The 18,094-nt window shown below is 36.4% G+C and overlaps 3 protein-coding genes across 5 annotated transcripts; 2 read left to right on the plus strand and 1 right to left on the minus strand.

Annotated features, from left to right (window-relative positions):
- The first annotated feature begins 3,480 nt into the window (after window positions 1-3,480).
- Window positions 3,481-6,983, plus strand: LOC103442268 (uncharacterized). 2 transcript variants are annotated; one of them, XM_029107756.2, is made up of 6 exons: window positions 3,481-3,754; window positions 4,570-4,860; window positions 4,970-5,076; window positions 5,184-5,316; window positions 5,446-5,640; window positions 6,371-6,983. In XM_029107756.2, exons 2-6 carry the CDS (start codon window positions 4,588-4,590, stop codon window positions 6,686-6,688), a joined length of 1,026 nt encoding a protein of 341 aa, XP_028963589.1. In that variant the 5' UTR covers window positions 3,481-3,754; window positions 4,570-4,587; the 3' UTR covers window positions 6,689-6,983. The 2 variants fall into 2 exon arrangements, with proteins under 2 accessions (XP_028963589.1, XP_070660922.1); XM_070804821.1 differs by having other exon boundaries at window positions 3,656-3,724.
- Window positions 6,984-8,441: 1,458 nt separating this feature from the next.
- LOC103442269 (uncharacterized) lies at window positions 8,442-13,781 on the plus strand. Its single transcript, XM_008381042.4, has 15 exons — window positions 8,442-8,920; window positions 9,241-9,335; window positions 9,432-9,545; window positions 9,738-9,842; window positions 9,963-10,034; window positions 10,246-10,358; window positions 10,652-10,792; window positions 11,238-11,306; window positions 11,660-11,747; window positions 11,856-11,927; window positions 12,022-12,122; window positions 12,256-12,373; window positions 12,769-12,828; window positions 12,948-13,058; window positions 13,351-13,781. The coding sequence occupies exons 1-15, from the start codon at window positions 8,824-8,826 to the stop codon at window positions 13,456-13,458; spliced, it is 1,464 nt and encodes a 487-aa protein (XP_008379264.2). The 5' UTR covers window positions 8,442-8,823; the 3' UTR covers window positions 13,459-13,781.
- Window positions 13,782-15,264: 1,483 nt separating this feature from the next.
- LOC103411169 (protein DELETION OF SUV3 SUPPRESSOR 1(I)-like) lies at window positions 15,265-16,900 on the minus strand. 2 transcript variants are annotated; one of them, XM_029107757.2, is made up of 3 exons: window positions 16,739-16,900; window positions 16,495-16,606; window positions 15,265-15,613 (listed from the first exon to the last, which is right to left on the minus strand). In XM_029107757.2, exons 2-3 carry the CDS (start codon window positions 16,586-16,588, stop codon window positions 15,480-15,482), a joined length of 228 nt encoding a protein of 75 aa, XP_028963590.1. In that variant the 5' UTR covers window positions 16,589-16,606; window positions 16,739-16,900; the 3' UTR covers window positions 15,265-15,479. The 2 variants fall into 2 exon arrangements, with proteins under 2 accessions (XP_028963590.1, XP_028963591.1); XM_029107758.2 differs by having other exon boundaries at window positions 16,765-16,899.
- Between the last annotated feature and the right edge of the window lie 1,194 nt (window positions 16,901-18,094).

Genomic DNA, 18,094 nt, shown 5'->3' on the forward strand with positions numbered 1-18,094 from the left:
TAGACGGGTGTATCTCAAACAAAGTAGGTTTGTACATCTTCCACGAGAGATGGAGGCAAGTGCTCTTAATAGTAGACAACTTCATTCAGTTCATTCACGACAAAGTAATCATAATGTAGTTACTCGTGATGGCAATGTAGTTACTAGTATAACAAACGTAAGATGTTGGATGAAGCAGTCATGTAAATATATCATCAAAGACGTGCTCAGGAGTATGAGATAGTCAATGGCTCCATCAAGTGCGTTTACGACAAAAAAACTGACAATTTAGTTTATTGTATAATGCAACAAACATGAGATATCAGATATGCGTATCTCTCATGAAAGATGCACGCGATCATCTGAGATAGTGGATATAGCTTCATTTAGTGTATTCAAGACAAATTAATGATAAATGCAGTTACGCGTACAATTTGACAAATGCGAGATGTCAGACATAATAGGCCTCTGTATCTCTCATAAAAGAAACAAGCGGTCGATCACTACAATAAACAACTATATTAAGTGGGTTAACGACAAAGAAACATCAACATATTTACTCGTATAATTTGACAAATATGAGGTGTTAGTCTGTTAAACAAAACAGAAGTCGCGTATCTCTCAAGAAAGACATATGTGGACGCCAGATATAGTATATTATCCGGCTAAAATGGAAGTTTGTGGAATGACAATTATGTCATTTCCATTTCTTTGCAGTGAATGATTACTTTGGATCTCTCATGATTTTGTAAGCAATTATAAATGGTAGGTGTCTCAATTATGAAGAGTGAAAAAGATCGCGAAATCTGCGGTACAAGAGGAAGAGACGTTTCCTTCTGTGCTTTGTGTGGATCGTGAATTACTGTATTAATCAGTTACCATTATTATGCTAATTACTGTATTACTATGCATTACTGGGTTAGGGATGGATTATCTTTTAAGACGCATATAGAAAAAAGCCCAGTTGAAACATCCTCGACGACCCAAGATTTCGTTTCCATTCAGAGCCCATTTGAATGAAAAAGATTCCAAATTGAGGGACGTAAAATGGCATTAAAAGTTCTTATTACAATAATAATATACAGAATCTTTAAGGGAAAGAATCTTTATTTTTTTAAATAGAGTTTAGTTATGGGATCCACTCTAATTGAACTTCAATGTCCGAACTGTATATTTTTGTAAGTCTTGACTCATAGGTCATCCTTGCAAATATTCAATTCAATCCAAAATCATTTGCCTATTTAATTGTTACGGTGAAATTTCAATGTTTCTTAGAACATATTGTTCATCAATTTCTTTGAATTCAATTAGATGCATCAAATATTTTTTATTTGGCTAATATTTTGCAGTGATGATCTATAAGGTGCAACATGAAAAAGAGACGGTTCGGATTCCAGATCATTAAAGTTCGATGTGGTGTAAGTTCTACAACTAATCTCTATTTTTTGAAAAACAAAGTAGAGATCTCTTCACTTAAAACTCTGTTATCATATATTTCAAGGATTCTTCTAATTTACAATAACAAATTTGAACATGAGTGCAATGAAGAGCACAAAGCCTATGTTATTTCAAATAATATTTTACGTTACAAATTTAGACCTAGCCAAATTAGTTATAGTAATTGGTATGGTCCACTCTACATTCAATCTTGAATTCCTTTTCGCGTAGTTAAGCTACATTGTTTGTGTAAATTACATTGTTTCTTTTTTCAAATACAGTGTTACCAAATTGTTTAAAGAATATAGCATTTTGTCATTCAGTACTATGATCTGATGATATTCTTCTTTGCTTAGAAGTGAGATGTCTTATGTTTGAATCTTGTGAAAGACGAATTCGATACCAAATTAGACTACCCATTGTATGGTTTAACCAAACTCCTAATTTCTCTAGTATAAAAATATCGATGTTCTAAAATAAATAAATAAATAATATAGCATTTTTTGGCAAATCCAAACACTTTATTTGAAATTGCTTCGTCCAAATGGGGTCTTATTAACTTTATTTTTGTCGAACATACCAACTTATTTAGATGCGATTTGATGGCTAGAGGACTAAATATGTGCCTAAATCAAATTTTAAAGCAAATTAGGCCGTCAATTTACTAATTACTTTCTGTTTCCCATAATAAAAACAGAAAACACTTTGTCTTTTAAAGTTGGCACAAAATTCCTTAGATTATACTTTTTACTTTTTCGCTAAACTGCATATGGCCTCTAAAATATGACTTAAATTTTGAATTCAATCATTTTTTTTATAATCGATCCAAATGTTTGATAGTTACATGGATTGTGGAATATGACATGTCACATCCCGACCCGGGTCCCCATCATAGTCGGGGCTCGATTATGCCGTAGTATGATATTGTCCGCTTTGGACCCTAATCATGTCTCCACGGTTTTTTTTCTTCTAGAAACTCACACGAGATATTCCCAGTGGGTCACATATCCTGAGATTGCTCTCGCGCGAACTCGTTTAACTTCGGAGTTTCGATGGAATCCGAAGGCAATGAGCTCCCAAAAGGCCTCGTGCTAGATAGAGATGAGAATATACATATAAGGCTTAGATGATCCATTTTCCTGAGCGATGTGAGATGTTATATGACATATATGTCAATCAATGCGATATTTTAAATTACTTGATGAATAAAAAAAATAGATTTAATGAAGGTTTTATTAGCTTGGAGGCTTGGAGCTGACTAACGAATTGATGTTGTCAATAAACAGAAATTGGAAAATCTTTGCTGGCACGTTAAAAAAACACAACACATCAAAAATACAGTTTAATCAAATGCAATTTGGTGATTCTTGAACCAATTCGACCATTTTAGTCCGATTTCTCAACATAATACAAACCCAAACCAAACCAAATCAAACTAGACAATCTAATTCAATTAGTTTTGTTGTTTTTTAATAGAACTACGAATCTTAAAGAGAAAAATTCAAACCAAACTTCAAAAAGTTACATATGATCATAAATTATCAGACCCAAAACACGTATGCACATGCACACTAATTTAATCGTGGTCACATAAATAAGATATAGCATCATCCAACATTTACCTTTCTTTTTTTCAATTCGCACGTGAATAAGATATAGCATCACCCAACATTTACCTTTCTTTTTTTCAATTCGCACGTCAAATCAAAAGTTTCATTTTCCTTTTGGAGCGTCAGATCAAAATCAAGGCTCCAAACAAGGAAACGACCGAAAATTAAATGTGTCAATAAAAAATGGCAATTATGAGAGGCAATGGCGTTTTCGAAATTAGATACCAATTCAATGGGCCAATCCGCGCCAAAATCCACAACAAACAAAATTAAATACGACATTAGAGGTGGATCCGGATCCCTCCTCCGTATTCAAAAAAATTTAAGCTAAGATCAAATGATCTAGACCGTAGAAATTTGTTTGATCTAACGATTACAAACAAGAATTTTTCTAAAAATTATAATAATTGTAATCGTTGGATCAAATTTCAACGATCCGGATTATTTGATTCTTAGGATCAAATTTTTTGGGGCCCGAGAGGATCCGGGTTCATTGGAGGCGGTCACATGCGGGATCCAGATTCTGCCGGCCCAGGTCGGGTTTAACCCACTTAACCACAAAGCGGCGTCGTCCCGAGGCTCGTCTGACTGCCTCGCCGGTTACACCAAAAAGATAAATAAATAAGAACTCGATTATTTAAAGTCCGCCCATTTTCTGGGAGTGTGGACTCACTCAAAGCTTCCATTGACGCTTGCTGGTTCTGATCCCTCGCATTTCCCTCTCTCTGGTACTCTCTCTCTCTCTCCTCTCTCTCTCTCTCCTCTCTCTCTTTCTCTCTCTAGGATTGTATGCGCATTCGCCGATTCGCAATCGCACGCACATTTCATACAATCGATGCTTGTTCTACTGATATTGTTTTCGTTTCGGAGCTCCGATTGAATCGATATATGTATATGTGTATATATGCCTGTGTGTGTATACGCTGTAGAGTTGGATTCTAATGTGTGAATTTTAGGGGAAACTCGTATGATCCGTGTTGAAGCTGATTGATTTAGTTTTGTTATTAGTATTTTTGATTTTGTACAGTGATTGGAGCCCTAGATCTTCTGTTTAGGTTTAGTTTTACCGATTCTTTCGATTTTTTATTTTATTTTTTTGGTTTCGCGTATTATTGTCGATATTAAGTAGTATTTTCAATGGATTTTCTGTTTAATAGATCTTTCAAGCAACTGGAATTGAATTTCTATCTCGATTCTATGATGTTGCGAGTTGATTATTTACCACGTAGGGAATTGTGGACGTTGTGTTGTTGCATTTCGTGTTCACACTCGAAATTCGATCAAAATAAATATTTACGCTTTTTGTCACGTATATGCTTTTGGTTTCGGTTCATTATTATCCTTAGTAAGTTGTATTTTCATAATTTGTTGGATATTCGGAGTAAGTGGTTTTCGTTTTCTGGATCTTCCAAGCAACTGGAATTGAATTTATATCTTGATTCTATGCAGTTGCTAGGTGAATGTTAACTGTGAATAGAACTGTGGAAGTTCTTTTGTTACATTTGAGTTTGCGTGCTCACTGGTCGAAATTTGTTGGTTTCAGAGTTGAAGGTCAGCAACAATGTCAGAGAATGCTCTTAGAGATCTCAATACAATACTTGGATCCGAGAGGAAGAATGAAGACTCTAGCAAAGGGAATATAACTAAGCATGTCGCTGCAAATGCTAATGAAAATCATGACGAATGCCTGAAGAAAACCACCGCTTCGTTGGGTTCACTTTCAATAAATGGTGAGGAAGTTGCAAGTTCCGTACCCGAGGTTGGAATTGCCGAAGTAGAATACATTGAGTCCAAGAATCTGAATGATCTAGAAAATGTGGATACAAGTCTTAAGGTATTCGTTTTTATGCCTTCTTGTGGCACTTTAATGTAACCTAGGCATTTCTGACGTTTCACCATTGATATGCATGTCAGCTAACTGTGTGATGTGTTTGATATTTCAGATACTCTTAACAGGACTAGAATCTAAAGATTGGGTTCTGGTGTGTGAAGCGCTCAATAATGTGCGTCGATTTTCTATATTTCATAAGGAAGCCATGCTTGATATGTTGTAAGTCTCATGCTCTTACTTGATGTCTTGATCCGAAGAATTATTATGTGTTATCGATGATTGTCAATGCTGACACATTTAACTTTTGTCATCATTTTACTCAATAGGGGAGATGTGATATTGCTTGTGGTAAAGTCACTTAAGAATCCAAGAAGTGCTGTTTGCAAAACTGCAATTATGACATCTGCTGATATTTTCAATGCATATGCTGATCTTGTGATTGATTCATTGGACCCTATGGTAATGTAAAATCTTTGAAACTTTTCTGCTGTATTGCTTTACTTTGTTTGTATAGTAAAGGATTCTATTCTTATATGCAAGGAAGTGTTAGTTCTTTTTCCCCCATTTAATCAAACCTGACCCATGCAGCTTACACAACTTCTTCTAAAGTCTTCACAAGACAAACGATTTGTATGTGAGGCAGCTGAGAGAGCTTTAGTAGCGATGACCACTTGGGTTTCCCCTACATTGTTGTTACCCAAGTTGCAACCATATCTGAAGAACAGAAATCCTAGAGTTCGAGCAAAGGCATCAACGTGCTTTTGTCGAAGTGTTCCACGACTGGTAAGAGGACACATCCTATTGCTCACCACATTGTTTGTTGATTTTTCTTAATATTTCAATTGTTTCATATAATTCTATTTTCTTTCATGTGTTTGTTTATTGATTCATTTTTCCTTCACCCCACAAATTGCTACTGCCAGATTCATTTGAGTGTTGCATTGGTTTCCAAGTTTTATCGAGTTGTAGTAGCAGATGCTGCTTTTTTTTGTGTGCTGCTCCTGATGTAACATCTTATTCTTCAATTTTTTTTGGTGGGGGATAGTCATTTATGAACTCATTATCTTCCTTTGCCCCTTTTATATATACTCTTGTACTGCATTAGCTTTTGCTTATTGTTTAGGACCTGTCCCGTCAAACTGGAATTGGCAAAATGGCCTAACCGTTTTATAGATTTCAAAAACCAAAAGCTGGAGTTTTATTGAAGTGTATGTCCCTGTGCTGATACTATGTAGATTCCTATGGCTTCATTGAACCCTGTACTGTTGCACCCATGTGCTTTCTGTCAACTATTACTCAATTGCATATCCAAACCCCGTCTTTTATGTGCGATCTTCTCCCTGAGTGCACCTAGTTTCATTATTGTTTGTTGTTCTATGACTTGTCTGTTATCACGTATTGCACATTGAGAAAATGAACAAGCATGTTGTAGGGTAGATTCAGCAAGACCTTCAACTAGACGTGGTTCTACTTATTTCTTCCTGTTATATGCTTATCTTGTTTCTGTCAACAGGGTGTTGAAGGTATTAAAGCATATGGGATTGACAAATTAATTCAAATTGCTGCATCCCAGCTTAGTGACCAGCTTCCTGAGTCGAGGGAGGCTGCTCGGATCCTCCTCCTGGAGCTGCAGACTGTTTACGAGAAATTTGATTATCCCCCACCAGCAGCTGTGTCTGAACATCCAGAAACGAGCTCAGCACCAGCGCCTGAGCTCTCAGAAACGAGCTCATGGGAGAACTTTTGTCAGTCAAAACTCTCGCCTCTCAGTGCACAAGCTGTTCTTCGGGTTACCAATATATCTCGGGAAGGTCTTGTTGTGGGCTCCTGACACAGGTTTAAATTGAAACGCGCACGAGCTTTAGTAGCATTATATCTCCATTTTCAACATATATGAGCTTTAGGAAGGCCTATATCTGCCCTTGATTTGATTTGCTTCGTCAATTTCTCATTTCATTTTTTCGTGTTTGTAAATTCTTCGAAAGGTTGAGATGTTCGGTCTACAGTCGGAGCATGTAGTTGAGCCATAGTTCTACGATAATATTCTTCACAGGTCAAGTTATTACTGCCTGGCTTTGTTCCTTCAATCGTTGCTGTTGAAATGTTGAGATGTTTCTTTTATTCAATCATTTGCTGTCCATCTGCTTACACGATGACAGTGTTCCTTCCTCATCCATATTATTGGGTGAAAAGTCCGATCAGCCCATTCATTCTTAGCCAACTACCGGCCGCTGAGCTCTGGTTTTAGATATTTTGTGATCATGATGTGTTTATTACTCGCTTGCCTTTGCGTTTTACTTGTGTAAGAGTGTCCGACCACGTCATTTGTTGAACCTCTTAACATCCAAGCGGGAAGCTGATTCAGAATCCCACGCAAGTGTCACCCCAAATGCAGAGGGCTCACCTGGTGTTATAAGCTGTGTCGGCAACGAGATTATTGATTTATGGGCACCAAACTTGACCCTTTCTTTTTTATTATTATGCACTAAACTGGACCTTTTTAAAAGGGCTTGTGTCTTAAGTGGTTAAATTTAAGTGTCGTTACATTAAAAAGGAGGGGGAAGTTGGACTAATCACACGATGGGCTAATCTGATTTGGTATCAACGTTACCATCCACGAGCATTGATCGAATATCTCCCAACTACAATGTACTTTTTTGTTGCCATAAAATTGCAAGCAGGGGTGGATCCATTTCACTTCGGATCGGTTTTTAACCAAAACTGAAAATCAAACCAAAATTACTATTCAGTTTGGTTAGGTTTTATAATTTGTAAAGGAGAAACCGAATTATTTTTGTTTGGCCTTTTCGTTTTGGTTTGGTTTTGTTTTTTTTTTTTCATTTTCTTGTTAACATAAAAATTGCAGAAAAATTGAAGAAAAAAAAAAATTAGGGAATACGACTTTCAACATATTTGGGCCTAAAGTTGAGTTTACCCAACCTTTGATTGAAAGTAGGCTAATGGTTGACTTGAAATTGGGCTACCATGATTTAGTTTACATCATTCGATTTGGTTTGGTTTGGTTTATGAACCGCCAAAATCAAAACCAAACTAGTAGTTTTTGGTTCGGTTCGATTTTTTGTTTCAATCTTGTATTTGGTCTAATTTTTTTCGGTTTTCAATTTTCCGAGCCCACCCTTAATTGCAAAAGCTTTGAGCGCATTTTATACATGTTCATATGACAGTTACACCATCACATGGTGTTACCAATCAAATAGTATTACTCTAGCCTTATAAGTGTAAAATTTTAGGTTCGTATCATGTAAACAACGAGTTCGATACTAGATTGTTGTAGCTAACTCATTATGTTCCTTAACCTAAATCCTCAACTTCTTAGTAAAAATATACTGTTATATTGCAAGTGGTAGATTACTATGGCAATTAGGATATTTTTCTTCAGCTCACTGCGTTTCAAGTTTAAACCCTCGCACATCTTAATGTAACTTAATAATAATATAAAAAAAGTTGTAATTTTTTAACAATTCAATTCAATTCAATTTGATGATAATAAATAATATAACGTCCGAAATGATAAAAATGGTGTGGAAAATTAGTTTAGTAACCCTCAAAAGTTTTAAGAGCTTGAGTAAACACTAATTTATCCCAAAAAAAAAAACTGTAGTAAACTAGTCGACCGCGGTAAATCCTTTGAGTCCAATCATTGCGATCTAAAGATATTTGTCACCAGCACCGGCAGTATCACTGTTCCCTTTTCCACTTGGTTTGGTTTCGGTGGCTCCCTTCCGCCTCACTCTGTCTCTCTCCCCCGACAACACGCACTCTGTTTGCAAGAATACAAACAACCCCACAAGAAATGCCAAACCCAAAACCACAAAGAAACCTTTGATTGTAATCCCGATAAAGAATCCAAATTCAACCCAACTAAAAAGGGGCGGGGGTGTTGCATCTGCCATTGGCTATTCCGCTTCCAGTTTTTCAGAATTCTGAGAAAACAAAGCACAAAATATGGAGCAGAAGAAGAAGGATATGATTCGAATAGAGCGCGAATCCGTCATCCCGATCATCAAGCCCAAGATTATCATGACCTTGGCCAACCTCATTGGTGGGTTCTTCTATTAGCTTGTTTAATTTCTGGATTTTGTTCAAATTTCAATTTTTTGGTTTAAATTTTGATGCTTTTAGCACTTGTTGGCCCGGTTTGATTCATGGGTTGTGTTTATTTTCTCTAACTTTTGTGGGTTTGGTGCAAATATTTGTTCTTGTTTGGTTTTGCATTTGCCTAGCTGGGTTTTGTTTAAATTTTGCTGTTTTGGCACTGCCGGAAGAATTCGATTCGTGGGTTGTTTTTGTTTTCTCCAACATTTTTAGAGTTGCATTGTGTTTTGCTTAGCTGAAAAATCCGGGTTTTTGGAAAATCTGCAGAACATAGTTCCGACCGGGCGGAGTTTTTGAAGTTGTGCAAGAGAGTTGAGTACACAATTCGGGCTTGGTATCTTCTGCAATTCGAGGATTTGATGGTATGCTCATGTTTTCAGTGCCCTTTTGACATGGAGACGATTTGCATCAACAATCGGCATGTATTGTTTTCTCATGTTATCAAATTTTCTTTGCAGCAATTGTACTCCCTCTTTGACCCTGTAAATGGGGCTAAAAAATTGGAGCAGCAGAACTTTTCCGTGAAAGAAGTTGATGTGCTTGAGCAGAATTTCTTGAAGTACTTATTTCAGGTTCTAAGGCTGATTCACTTTATGTCTTTTTATGTTTTTGTTTTCTCGTATGCCCATACAACTAAAAGAAACGTGAAAAAGTGAAAAAAAGAGAAGCCAAAAGAAAGCCCTTGTCGGAACCGGAGCGATTATATTTACGCAATGGGAAACCAGTTTGAAAGTAGGACAACTAAACTGCTGGTTATGATGCAGGTGATGGAGAAGAGTAATTTCAATATAACAAGTAATGAGGAAATTGAGGTTGCACGTTCAGGCCAGTATCTTCTAAATCTACCCATCACAGTTGACGAATCTAAGGTTTGTTGTAGTCGCAAATATGTTTTCCTGTTTCAGTTCATTAAGTACATACCTGATAACGTTAATATATTCATGTCATTCACATTCCCTGATCCCGAGTATTGCTTCTGTTGAATGCAGCTTGATAAGAAGCTCTTAAAGAATTATTTCGCTGAGCATCCTCAACCAAACCTTCCAGAGTTTGCTGATAAGGTAGTTCAAGTTCATTATAAAACACTGGAAACAATTTGGAATTTTAAACCCGTAATATTTCAAGTTGATATTATATAGGATTGGCTCTATTTAGATTATCTGCCTCTTCCTTGTTAATGTAGGAAATACTAGTTAGGCTCCCACCCTCCCTCTCTTCCTTCCACTGTCTTTATGTTTCTAGAGATCTAATCTGCATTGTTTCATACTTCAGTACATTATCTTCCGGCGTGGCGTTGGACTTGATCAGACAACTGATTACTTTTTCATGGAGAAAGTGGACATGATGATTGCGCGCTTTTGGGCATATCTTTTACGAATAACTAGGTAAATAATTTTTTTTAGCTGTTGTCTATTATTGACCTACTGGAAATTGGAATAACATAACTTTGGAGATAATAGTTGAAACTATTTAAACCGTAAACTAGGTGAACAATTATGAGTCTTTTAATGAAACATCATCGTTGACCAATAACTGGAACATCATATTTTGCATCATTGGTGATTGGTATTACCAAAACCATTGAGCAAATAGCTGAGAAGATGTGTTATAGATATTAATTTATTCAAACTTAAGAGTTTCTTTCTCTATATCATTTTTGGTGTTATGCTGATTGCAGGATCGAAAAACTTTTATCCAGATGGTCAAGTGGACGACCTAAGTCTGATCCAAAAAAGAATGATGAGATTGTCTCTGGAGCAGATGGAGAAGATGAAGACTTATTTATTGAAAGAATCCGTCTAGAAAAAATGGAACTAAGGTTATTCTTTATCCAGCTTTAGTTTTCTTGTATTTTCTTGTGGAGCTATTAGTATTGGTATATTACTGAGCTATATGCTTGCCATTCTATGCGGCGGGATCTTATTTCTTCATTCATGATTTCTTAGATTTCAGTTGGATGGATCCTGAAGTTTTCCATCTCTATTGAAACTTGGAATTCTTGTCCATATAGAGTATAGACTGCTTTGGATTACACTGGAATATCCTAAACATTTATTTTCATTGTGATCTATATATTCCTAGGATTTTTCTCGGACTTATGCTAAAAGTTCTCTAATTTTAAACTATACTCTTTATTTCAGAGTATACATATATACTAAAGTTCAACAGCAATTAAAATCATTTAAGTCCTGATTCCGTATTCCTTGTCTCAATCTTAAGGTAATTATTTCCACTTCATGACATTTATATGCTGTGTCCTTCAGTGTTAAAAATTTGCTGAGCAAGACGACAATCAAAGAGCCAACCTTTGATAGGATAATTGTTGTTTACAGGTACTGTTCTTTAGATTGAACATCTTTTTTTTTTTTTTTTTTTTTTCATAATCTTCTTGTGAAAAATTTGGCTAGTATTCAAGTCACAAGGTTAGGCATATCAGTGTTGACAGTCTAAATTATTTTAAATGAGCGTGCTCCTAGTTGCTTCTTATAGTGTATTCTTTTGCAAAGGAAAACTAGGCTTGCAAACAGTTTGATTTATATTGGAGAAAGTTCAATGCATGATACTTTATGGATTTTTTGAAGGGCAAGGGGGTTTAATTGCCTACTAATTGAATTCATGCTCTGGGAAACCAGTCTTGAAAGGACCTTGAAAAAATACTTATTGATAAGAGAATGTTACTGTTCAGGCGGGCAAGTACCAAAGCCAAAGAAGAAAGGGGAATATATGTAAAGCACTTCAGAAATATTCCGATGGCTGATATGGAGATAGTTCTTGTGCGTTTCTCTTGCTCTTTCTTCTTTTCCTCTCTTTTATGGGATTTTATACTTCTCATAGCCCTTGTACAACTGATGACCTGGTGTGGAACCTTTTGCCATTTACAGCCTGAGAAGAAGAACCCGGGATTAACTCCAATGGACTGGGTCAAGTTCCTTGTCTCTGCTGTAGTTGGGCTGGTCAGTTTATTGAGATAGCAATGAAGTTTGTATTGGTGCACTGTTCGTCATTTTTGTGGTGAAAATGCAGCTTACCATTTCTGTTTTTTTGCAGGTTGCCGTTGTTGGTTCGGTTGAAATGCCTAAAGCTGATCTTTGGGTCATTATTGCAATTCTTTCCACTGTGATTGGTTACTGTGCTAAGATATACTTCACGTAAAGTTTCTTGTTACAATTCATGTTTTTCCAATTTGGTTGCTTGGGGGTGATACGTTATTGTTTATCGTTTTTCCGCAGTTGAATAAGTTGTTAATTACTAATGTGCCTACTACTTCTTAATTGTCCGTAGGTTTCAGCAGAACTTGGTTGCATATCAGAACTTGATAACACAGTCCATGTATGACAAACAACTAGATAGCGGAAGGGGCACTCTTCTGCACTTGTGTGATGATGTGATTCAACAGGAAGTAAGTTGTAAACTTTATATACATTCTCATAGAAACGAAAACTAATGCTCACGGTTGCACGTACTCATAGAAATGTGGCGCAGTGCCAAAACCTTAGCTAGTTGTTTGCCCTTATGGACTTTAGCTTGAATGTTCCACAATTTATTTACACATATCTAATGTGAGATACAATCGAAAGGAAGAATTTCAGGGTTTATGTCCTACTTGTATCTAAAACAATTTAACCTTATGAATAATCAGGCATAAGTAAAGTCAGATATTGCATGATTAACAAGGTCAGGTGAATTGACCCAGTTGCGACATGTTAATGATATAACCTAAACTTCATTTTTTTTTTCATTTTAAATTGGAATTTATTCAAGATTATACTGGTATTCAATCTCTTGAATGTGCAGGTCAAGGAGGTGATAATTGCTTACTATATATTAATGGAGCAAGGGAAAGCTACTTTAAAAGTACATATCTCTCAGATTGCTTTTCTACTTCCATTTACAGTTCCCGAATAATTACAAGAATTATAATATGCATTCTTAACTAGTATTGCTAAAGTCTTACTGGGGATGATTTGTTATAGGACCTGGATATGTGGTGTGAGGAACTAATTAAAACCGAGTTTAACGCCAATTGCAATTTCGAGGTGGAGGATGCAGTTCAGAAGTTGGTGAAATTGAAAATTGTTGCTCAGGTAAGACTCCATAAAGCCCTTCTTTGATAGTTTATAGAGTTGTATTTCAACCGAGGCTGATCATCCCTGCTTAAATATAACCGTGAAAAGGAATAGTAGGATGGTTGAGGCTTTTCATGGCCGTTATTTGATTGCATTAGGAACTGTGAAAAGTGAGGCAACGATGAGGGATCGAAACCTTTGAGCTTGTTTTCTTTAGTTGCATGTAGGATGTGAGAAACAGCCACGCTTGCTCCTGGAAGACCATTTTTTTCATTTCCCTTTACTAACTTGAAACTGCCCACGAATTTAGGATTCTGTTGGACGGTTTTACTGCGTTGGGCTGAAGCGTGCTAACGAGATCATTGGCACCACCACAGAGGAGCTTGTCCTCAAGGCAAAACAAGGTGGTAATGCTTGATGCTGTCTCGAAAGGCTAGGCCTGCTTCTATCCAATGTCTATACAGGAAAGTTACCAGAAAGTGTCTGTGGTTTTGGCAGGTGATAATTCTGCCCTCGAACAGCCCTAGAAGACTAGATCATCGTCACCTTCGATGGAAGTTCTGCAAAATTATTACTACTTTTGGATATTTTTTTTCTTTTCTTCACGTACAGTTTGTTCAATATCTCCCTATTGTTGTCAATTATATACGTATTTAGAAGTCTGCATGTAACTCATTAGGGTAGACGTTGCTCTCGTGTTCAAACGTTTCCACTCATCGTTCAGACATTTCCTACAATCCATTCAAACATGTGTCAAAACAATTCTACGATGAATTTCAATTGCGCTTCCAGTTCTAATTTGGATTCCGAACTGGAGGAGCGCGAACACCAAATGATGGAAGAAGATGAACCAAGCCAGCGGCTGAAGAGCTGGCTACTCGTGTCCAGCCCTTGGGCTACATAGAGCTTTGTTCTTGTAGCCCAAGGCCGTCTTTGGTTGGAGAATGGTTTTTTTCATTTTAACGTCTAAACATAGCCCCTGTGATAAGTGCGCTATTATTATCATAAATTTTATCCTCCACTCCTTTGCCTCGGAAAATGTTACTAATATACTAATTATACTAAAATTCACCTAAAAGATGGAGAGGGAAACTCAAACTTGGATACCCATGGTGGATTGCACTGCATTACTAGTACTTCAAAATAGTAATTTTTTTACGAATTGTTATTACCATTCCAAAAATCTCATTTTGCACCCTAAATTTTCAATAATTAGAAAGAAAATACACTTGTGAGGAGTGTAGAATGTGAGTTTTGGAGTGCTAATAACAGTTTCCATCTTTTTTCCATTATCTCTACTAATCTCTACAATTAATAAAACACTTATTGTCAACCAAAACTTAATGAAATTACCAGTTTAACCCTCTAACTAAAACAGAACATGAATAAGAGGAAGGGAACTTTAACAAAAAGCACATGCGGTACTGTTCATTTTAACGAAAAACCACATTTTCACACTAAAAATTCAATCTTGGTACTATTCATTTTACCTTTTATTTTGTCCTTATCATTAAAACTCAAAGTTTTCAAGCTTTTTTCATTAGTTTTCCTTAAGAAATATGGGCAAAAATATAATTTCACACAACCAAATTTTGCTGTTTTTTTTTTCTTCAAAGCATCACCTACATGTAATCCTAACATATCTTAAAAAAAAATAAAAAAATAAAAAACTTCCAACTCCCACATTCCATATCACCCTCTTCCTCTCTCATTCTATTTCAAAAACAAAAAATCAAAAAATTTCACACTTTGTGCCATATGCGTGGACGATGAGTGATTTCTTTTTTTTTTTTTTGGATGCAAATAACAACTCCATACAAAATTGATTGGCATATTACGAACGTCGGGATGTGTTTGTAACTATTGATAACTACTGAAAATGGGCGACATGGTATTGTATGCGGAAAAAGGAAAAATCGGGGAAGAAGGTCATAGCTATCGCATGGGTTTGAAGATTAGGGGGAAGATGGGAGGGCATTACAGAACGAGACTGAGCTGACGAACAGTGAGATAGTCGACGGCGTAGATGGAGAAATAGAAGAGGAAGAAGGGGATCTGGGGCTGCAGAGATAGCCATGAAAGTGATGCATACAGTTAGAAGCTTCGTCCTAGAACACGTTAGACGTCGAAGCCTATAAATTTCTTAACTACTGACTCATACATAAACTTCAAAGGGAAGAAACAGACCACATTCAAATACAGAACGATAATCGCGAGAAGAATATAGTTAAGTGGTGCTCATCACTCTTCATGATTCCGAACATAACGAGTTACTGAAATCTTGCAAGTCGATTATCTTTTAACAAGAACGGTAAATACTGCAGTTTTCGATACTCTAATGAAAGGGCTTGGCTACCCACCAAATCACAGGCATACTAGGTTATACCGAATCACTACGATCATGAAGTTCATTAGGAAGGAAGCCAAAGAGACATGAACTTAGCTCTTCTCAGCGTTGCTCTCGAGTTCCGTCTTCAGCTGCAGAGAGAAATCATCGTTGACATCATCATCATCCCAATCATCCTCCCATTGTTGTGGTGTTGAATCTATCTCTTCTTCCTTCTCATCCCACTCTGCCCGCATAAACACAGGAGCCAAGTCAATAACGAAAAGAAATTACAAAAATTTAAGATAATGCTTTATCCTATCAGTAACTAAGGGAGAAAACCCATAGTGTATATCCCGTTCAACTTAATAACTTTCATAAACGCAAAGTTCATTAAAACGAAAAGGCGAAGCCTAAATGGAAGAATGTATTCCACCAAACACAATCTGTAGTCATAGTTTAGAACTAAAAGCAGCTTTGTATGACTTCATCGTGTTGTGCATCCAAGTTCAAACCTCGTTATTTCTCAAACCGCTGTTTCATATCCTGAAAATAATATCCACCGAAGGCTGCCTCAATTACAAAATACAAAACATAGATGCCGCCGCAGCATCCTAAAACGAAACCAAATATCCTGTTTAGCACAAAGAATCAATGCCATAATGCTATCTGCCTCAACAAGTAACCTCCTTCGCAGCATCGCGGGGCATTGGTGCTCTGATGCCAAAATCAATTTACAAGCTTGGATATTTCATACAACAATCGAAGATAACAACACGAAATCAGGAGGTTCCTCTCGCACTTATTTCGCAATCATCAATATCTTCAAAGACCAGACTAGATGGACTGTATGCTAAGATAATGCTAGGATATACGAATTACACGCTCCTCACAACGAATCAGTTTCGCAAGTAAAAGTAGCAGGACGATCTTATTAGTTTAAAAATAATAGCAAGAAGTAAATCGAAACAAAACCCACTTCAATTTATCAATTCTATGAAGTAATTGGAAACAATTACAGAACAAATAGCTGCATACCTATTAACTACTAAAAAAAAAAAAAAAAAAAAATATATATATATATATATAACTATAGATAATAAACAAAATTAGGGTTCCAAAAATTACCTTCATTGATGTTGAATTCCTCGAACTCGTCGTCGTCTTCGAACAGATCGATCTTGGGGTCTTCTTCCGATGCAACCTTCTGATCCTTCTCCATTTGACAGAGCTCACAAATCTGCAATCAATTAACCAATAACCAAGCTCAGATTCAGAACCAAATCATTGAACTTTATCAAGATGCAAACTTTTGAGTTAGATTATCGCAAAACCGTAAATTGAATTCACTGATCTCTTTCAGAACCCTTACCTAACGTGAGAGAGAGAGGGAATTACTAGTAACTGGTCAACGGCGATCCAGGCTTCAGAGATTTCTTGTTCTTCTAACTCAAGGACTGATTTATTGCCTCGTGCTTTTCCCTCTTTTTCTTTTTCTTTTTCGTTTTATATACTTTTCCCAAATATCTTTGACGGGGTGTGATATTCGCCTATTCTATTTTATTTTTCACCAATTTTTCTAATTTTTAACCGTTGGATAAGATGAATTGAAAAAAATTAACGGATATAAATTAACAAAATGTGTGTAAGAAACAATTAGTATCCGATCTGATTTCTTATTTTTTTAATTTGATTACGAATTTTTAAGAGGAAACGTGCACTTTTTTTTTAATTTCTTACATGTAAATAAATGTAAGAAAAGGTTAAGTAGTAAAATAATTCTTTTATCCATATATTAGTAAATGCATAAAATTCAAGAATAAAAATAATTCTAATTCTTATTTCTTATAGGTAAATATACCCTGTAATTATCTAATTTAGAGATGGCAAAAATCCCCACATATGTGGGGATCCACACCGATAGAGAGGATATGGTTTAGCAACCCCGCACCGTGGGGATCTGTAATCAAATATCTAGGCAAATCTGAATATCGACAACAAAATAGAAATTTGTTAGTCGCACCTAACACATTTGGTTAAAAATCTGTAAGTAGCCCGTAACGCACATGATTAAAAAGAACTTCTCGTGCACGCATCAACAGGTGCAGAGAAGCTAGTAGTAGATAATGGCAATGATAAGCGTTGATTTGAATACTTCTTATAGACAACAACAACAAAGGTTTTTCCCATTAAGTGGGATTAACTATATAAATCCTAGAACATCATTGTGATCGGTTCTATAACACGTCTTCCGTTAGATACAAGTAAGTTTTTTCTTATAGTCTCTTCCAAAGTCTCCAAACCACCGTAACCGATTTTCTCTCATCTTTCCTTCAATTTCGGCTACTCCTAGTTTACATTGAATATCCTCATTCGTAATCTTACCCTTTTTCACCACCAGTAACTGTCACTAACTGTCACAACGGCCGTCAGTTTCCGTCTGCCTTGTACGCTTCAGAAGTTTTCATCAACAGAGTGAGAGAGAGCCAAAAACACAGAAGGAATCAAACAGCGACGTTTTCCGTCGTTAAACTACCCGCCAAACATCTCGATTTCGATTCAGCTTTGCTTGCATTGGACTTTAGGCCGGCAGCAAAACCCTCCAAATATTCCTCTTTTGATTCAAACAAGCGATGCATCCAAACCCTTTCAACTGTCTTCACATTAGACCTCATCTCTCTCTCTCTCTCTCTCTCTCTCTCTCTCATCGTTTCTCCCTGGTCCGAAA

Source organism: Malus domestica, chromosome 09 (assembly GCF_042453785.1).
Source record: "Malus domestica chromosome 09, GDT2T_hap1".
In the NCBI taxonomy this organism is placed as follows: domain Eukaryota; kingdom Viridiplantae; phylum Streptophyta; class Magnoliopsida; order Rosales; family Rosaceae; genus Malus; species Malus domestica.

What these genes read in the sequence shown, in the direction of transcription:
- LOC103411169 (XM_029107757.2), bottom strand. Translation starts at nt 16,588, where the DNA reads ATGGAGAAGGATCAGAAGGTTGCATCGGAAGAAGACCCCAAGATCGAT. An exon ending in GGAATTCAACATCAATGAAG is followed by an intron (nt 15,614 to 16,494) that starts GTAATTTTTGGA and finishes TTATGCGGGCAG; the next exon opens with AGTGGGATGAGAAGGAAGAA.
- LOC103442269 (XM_008381042.4), top strand. Translation starts at nt 8,824, where the DNA reads ATGGAGCAGAAGAAGAAGGATATGATTCGAATAGAGCGCGAATCCGTC. An exon ending in ATGATGTGATTCAACAGGAA is followed by an intron (nt 12,374 to 12,768) that starts GTAAGTTGTAAA and finishes TTGAATGTGCAG; the next exon opens with GTCAAGGAGGTGATAATTGC. An exon ending in AATTGAAAATTGTTGCTCAG is followed by an intron (nt 13,059 to 13,350) that starts GTAAGACTCCAT and finishes CCACGAATTTAG; the next exon opens with GATTCTGTTGGACGGTTTTA.
- LOC103442268 (XM_029107756.2), top strand. Translation starts at nt 4,588, where the DNA reads ATGTCAGAGAATGCTCTTAGAGATCTCAATACAATACTTGGATCCGAG. An exon ending in ATGTGGATACAAGTCTTAAG is followed by an intron (nt 4,861 to 4,969) that starts GTATTCGTTTTT and finishes TTGATATTTCAG; the next exon opens with ATACTCTTAACAGGACTAGA. An exon ending in GAAGCCATGCTTGATATGTT is followed by an intron (nt 5,077 to 5,183) that starts GTAAGTCTCATG and finishes TTTACTCAATAG; the next exon opens with GGGAGATGTGATATTGCTTG.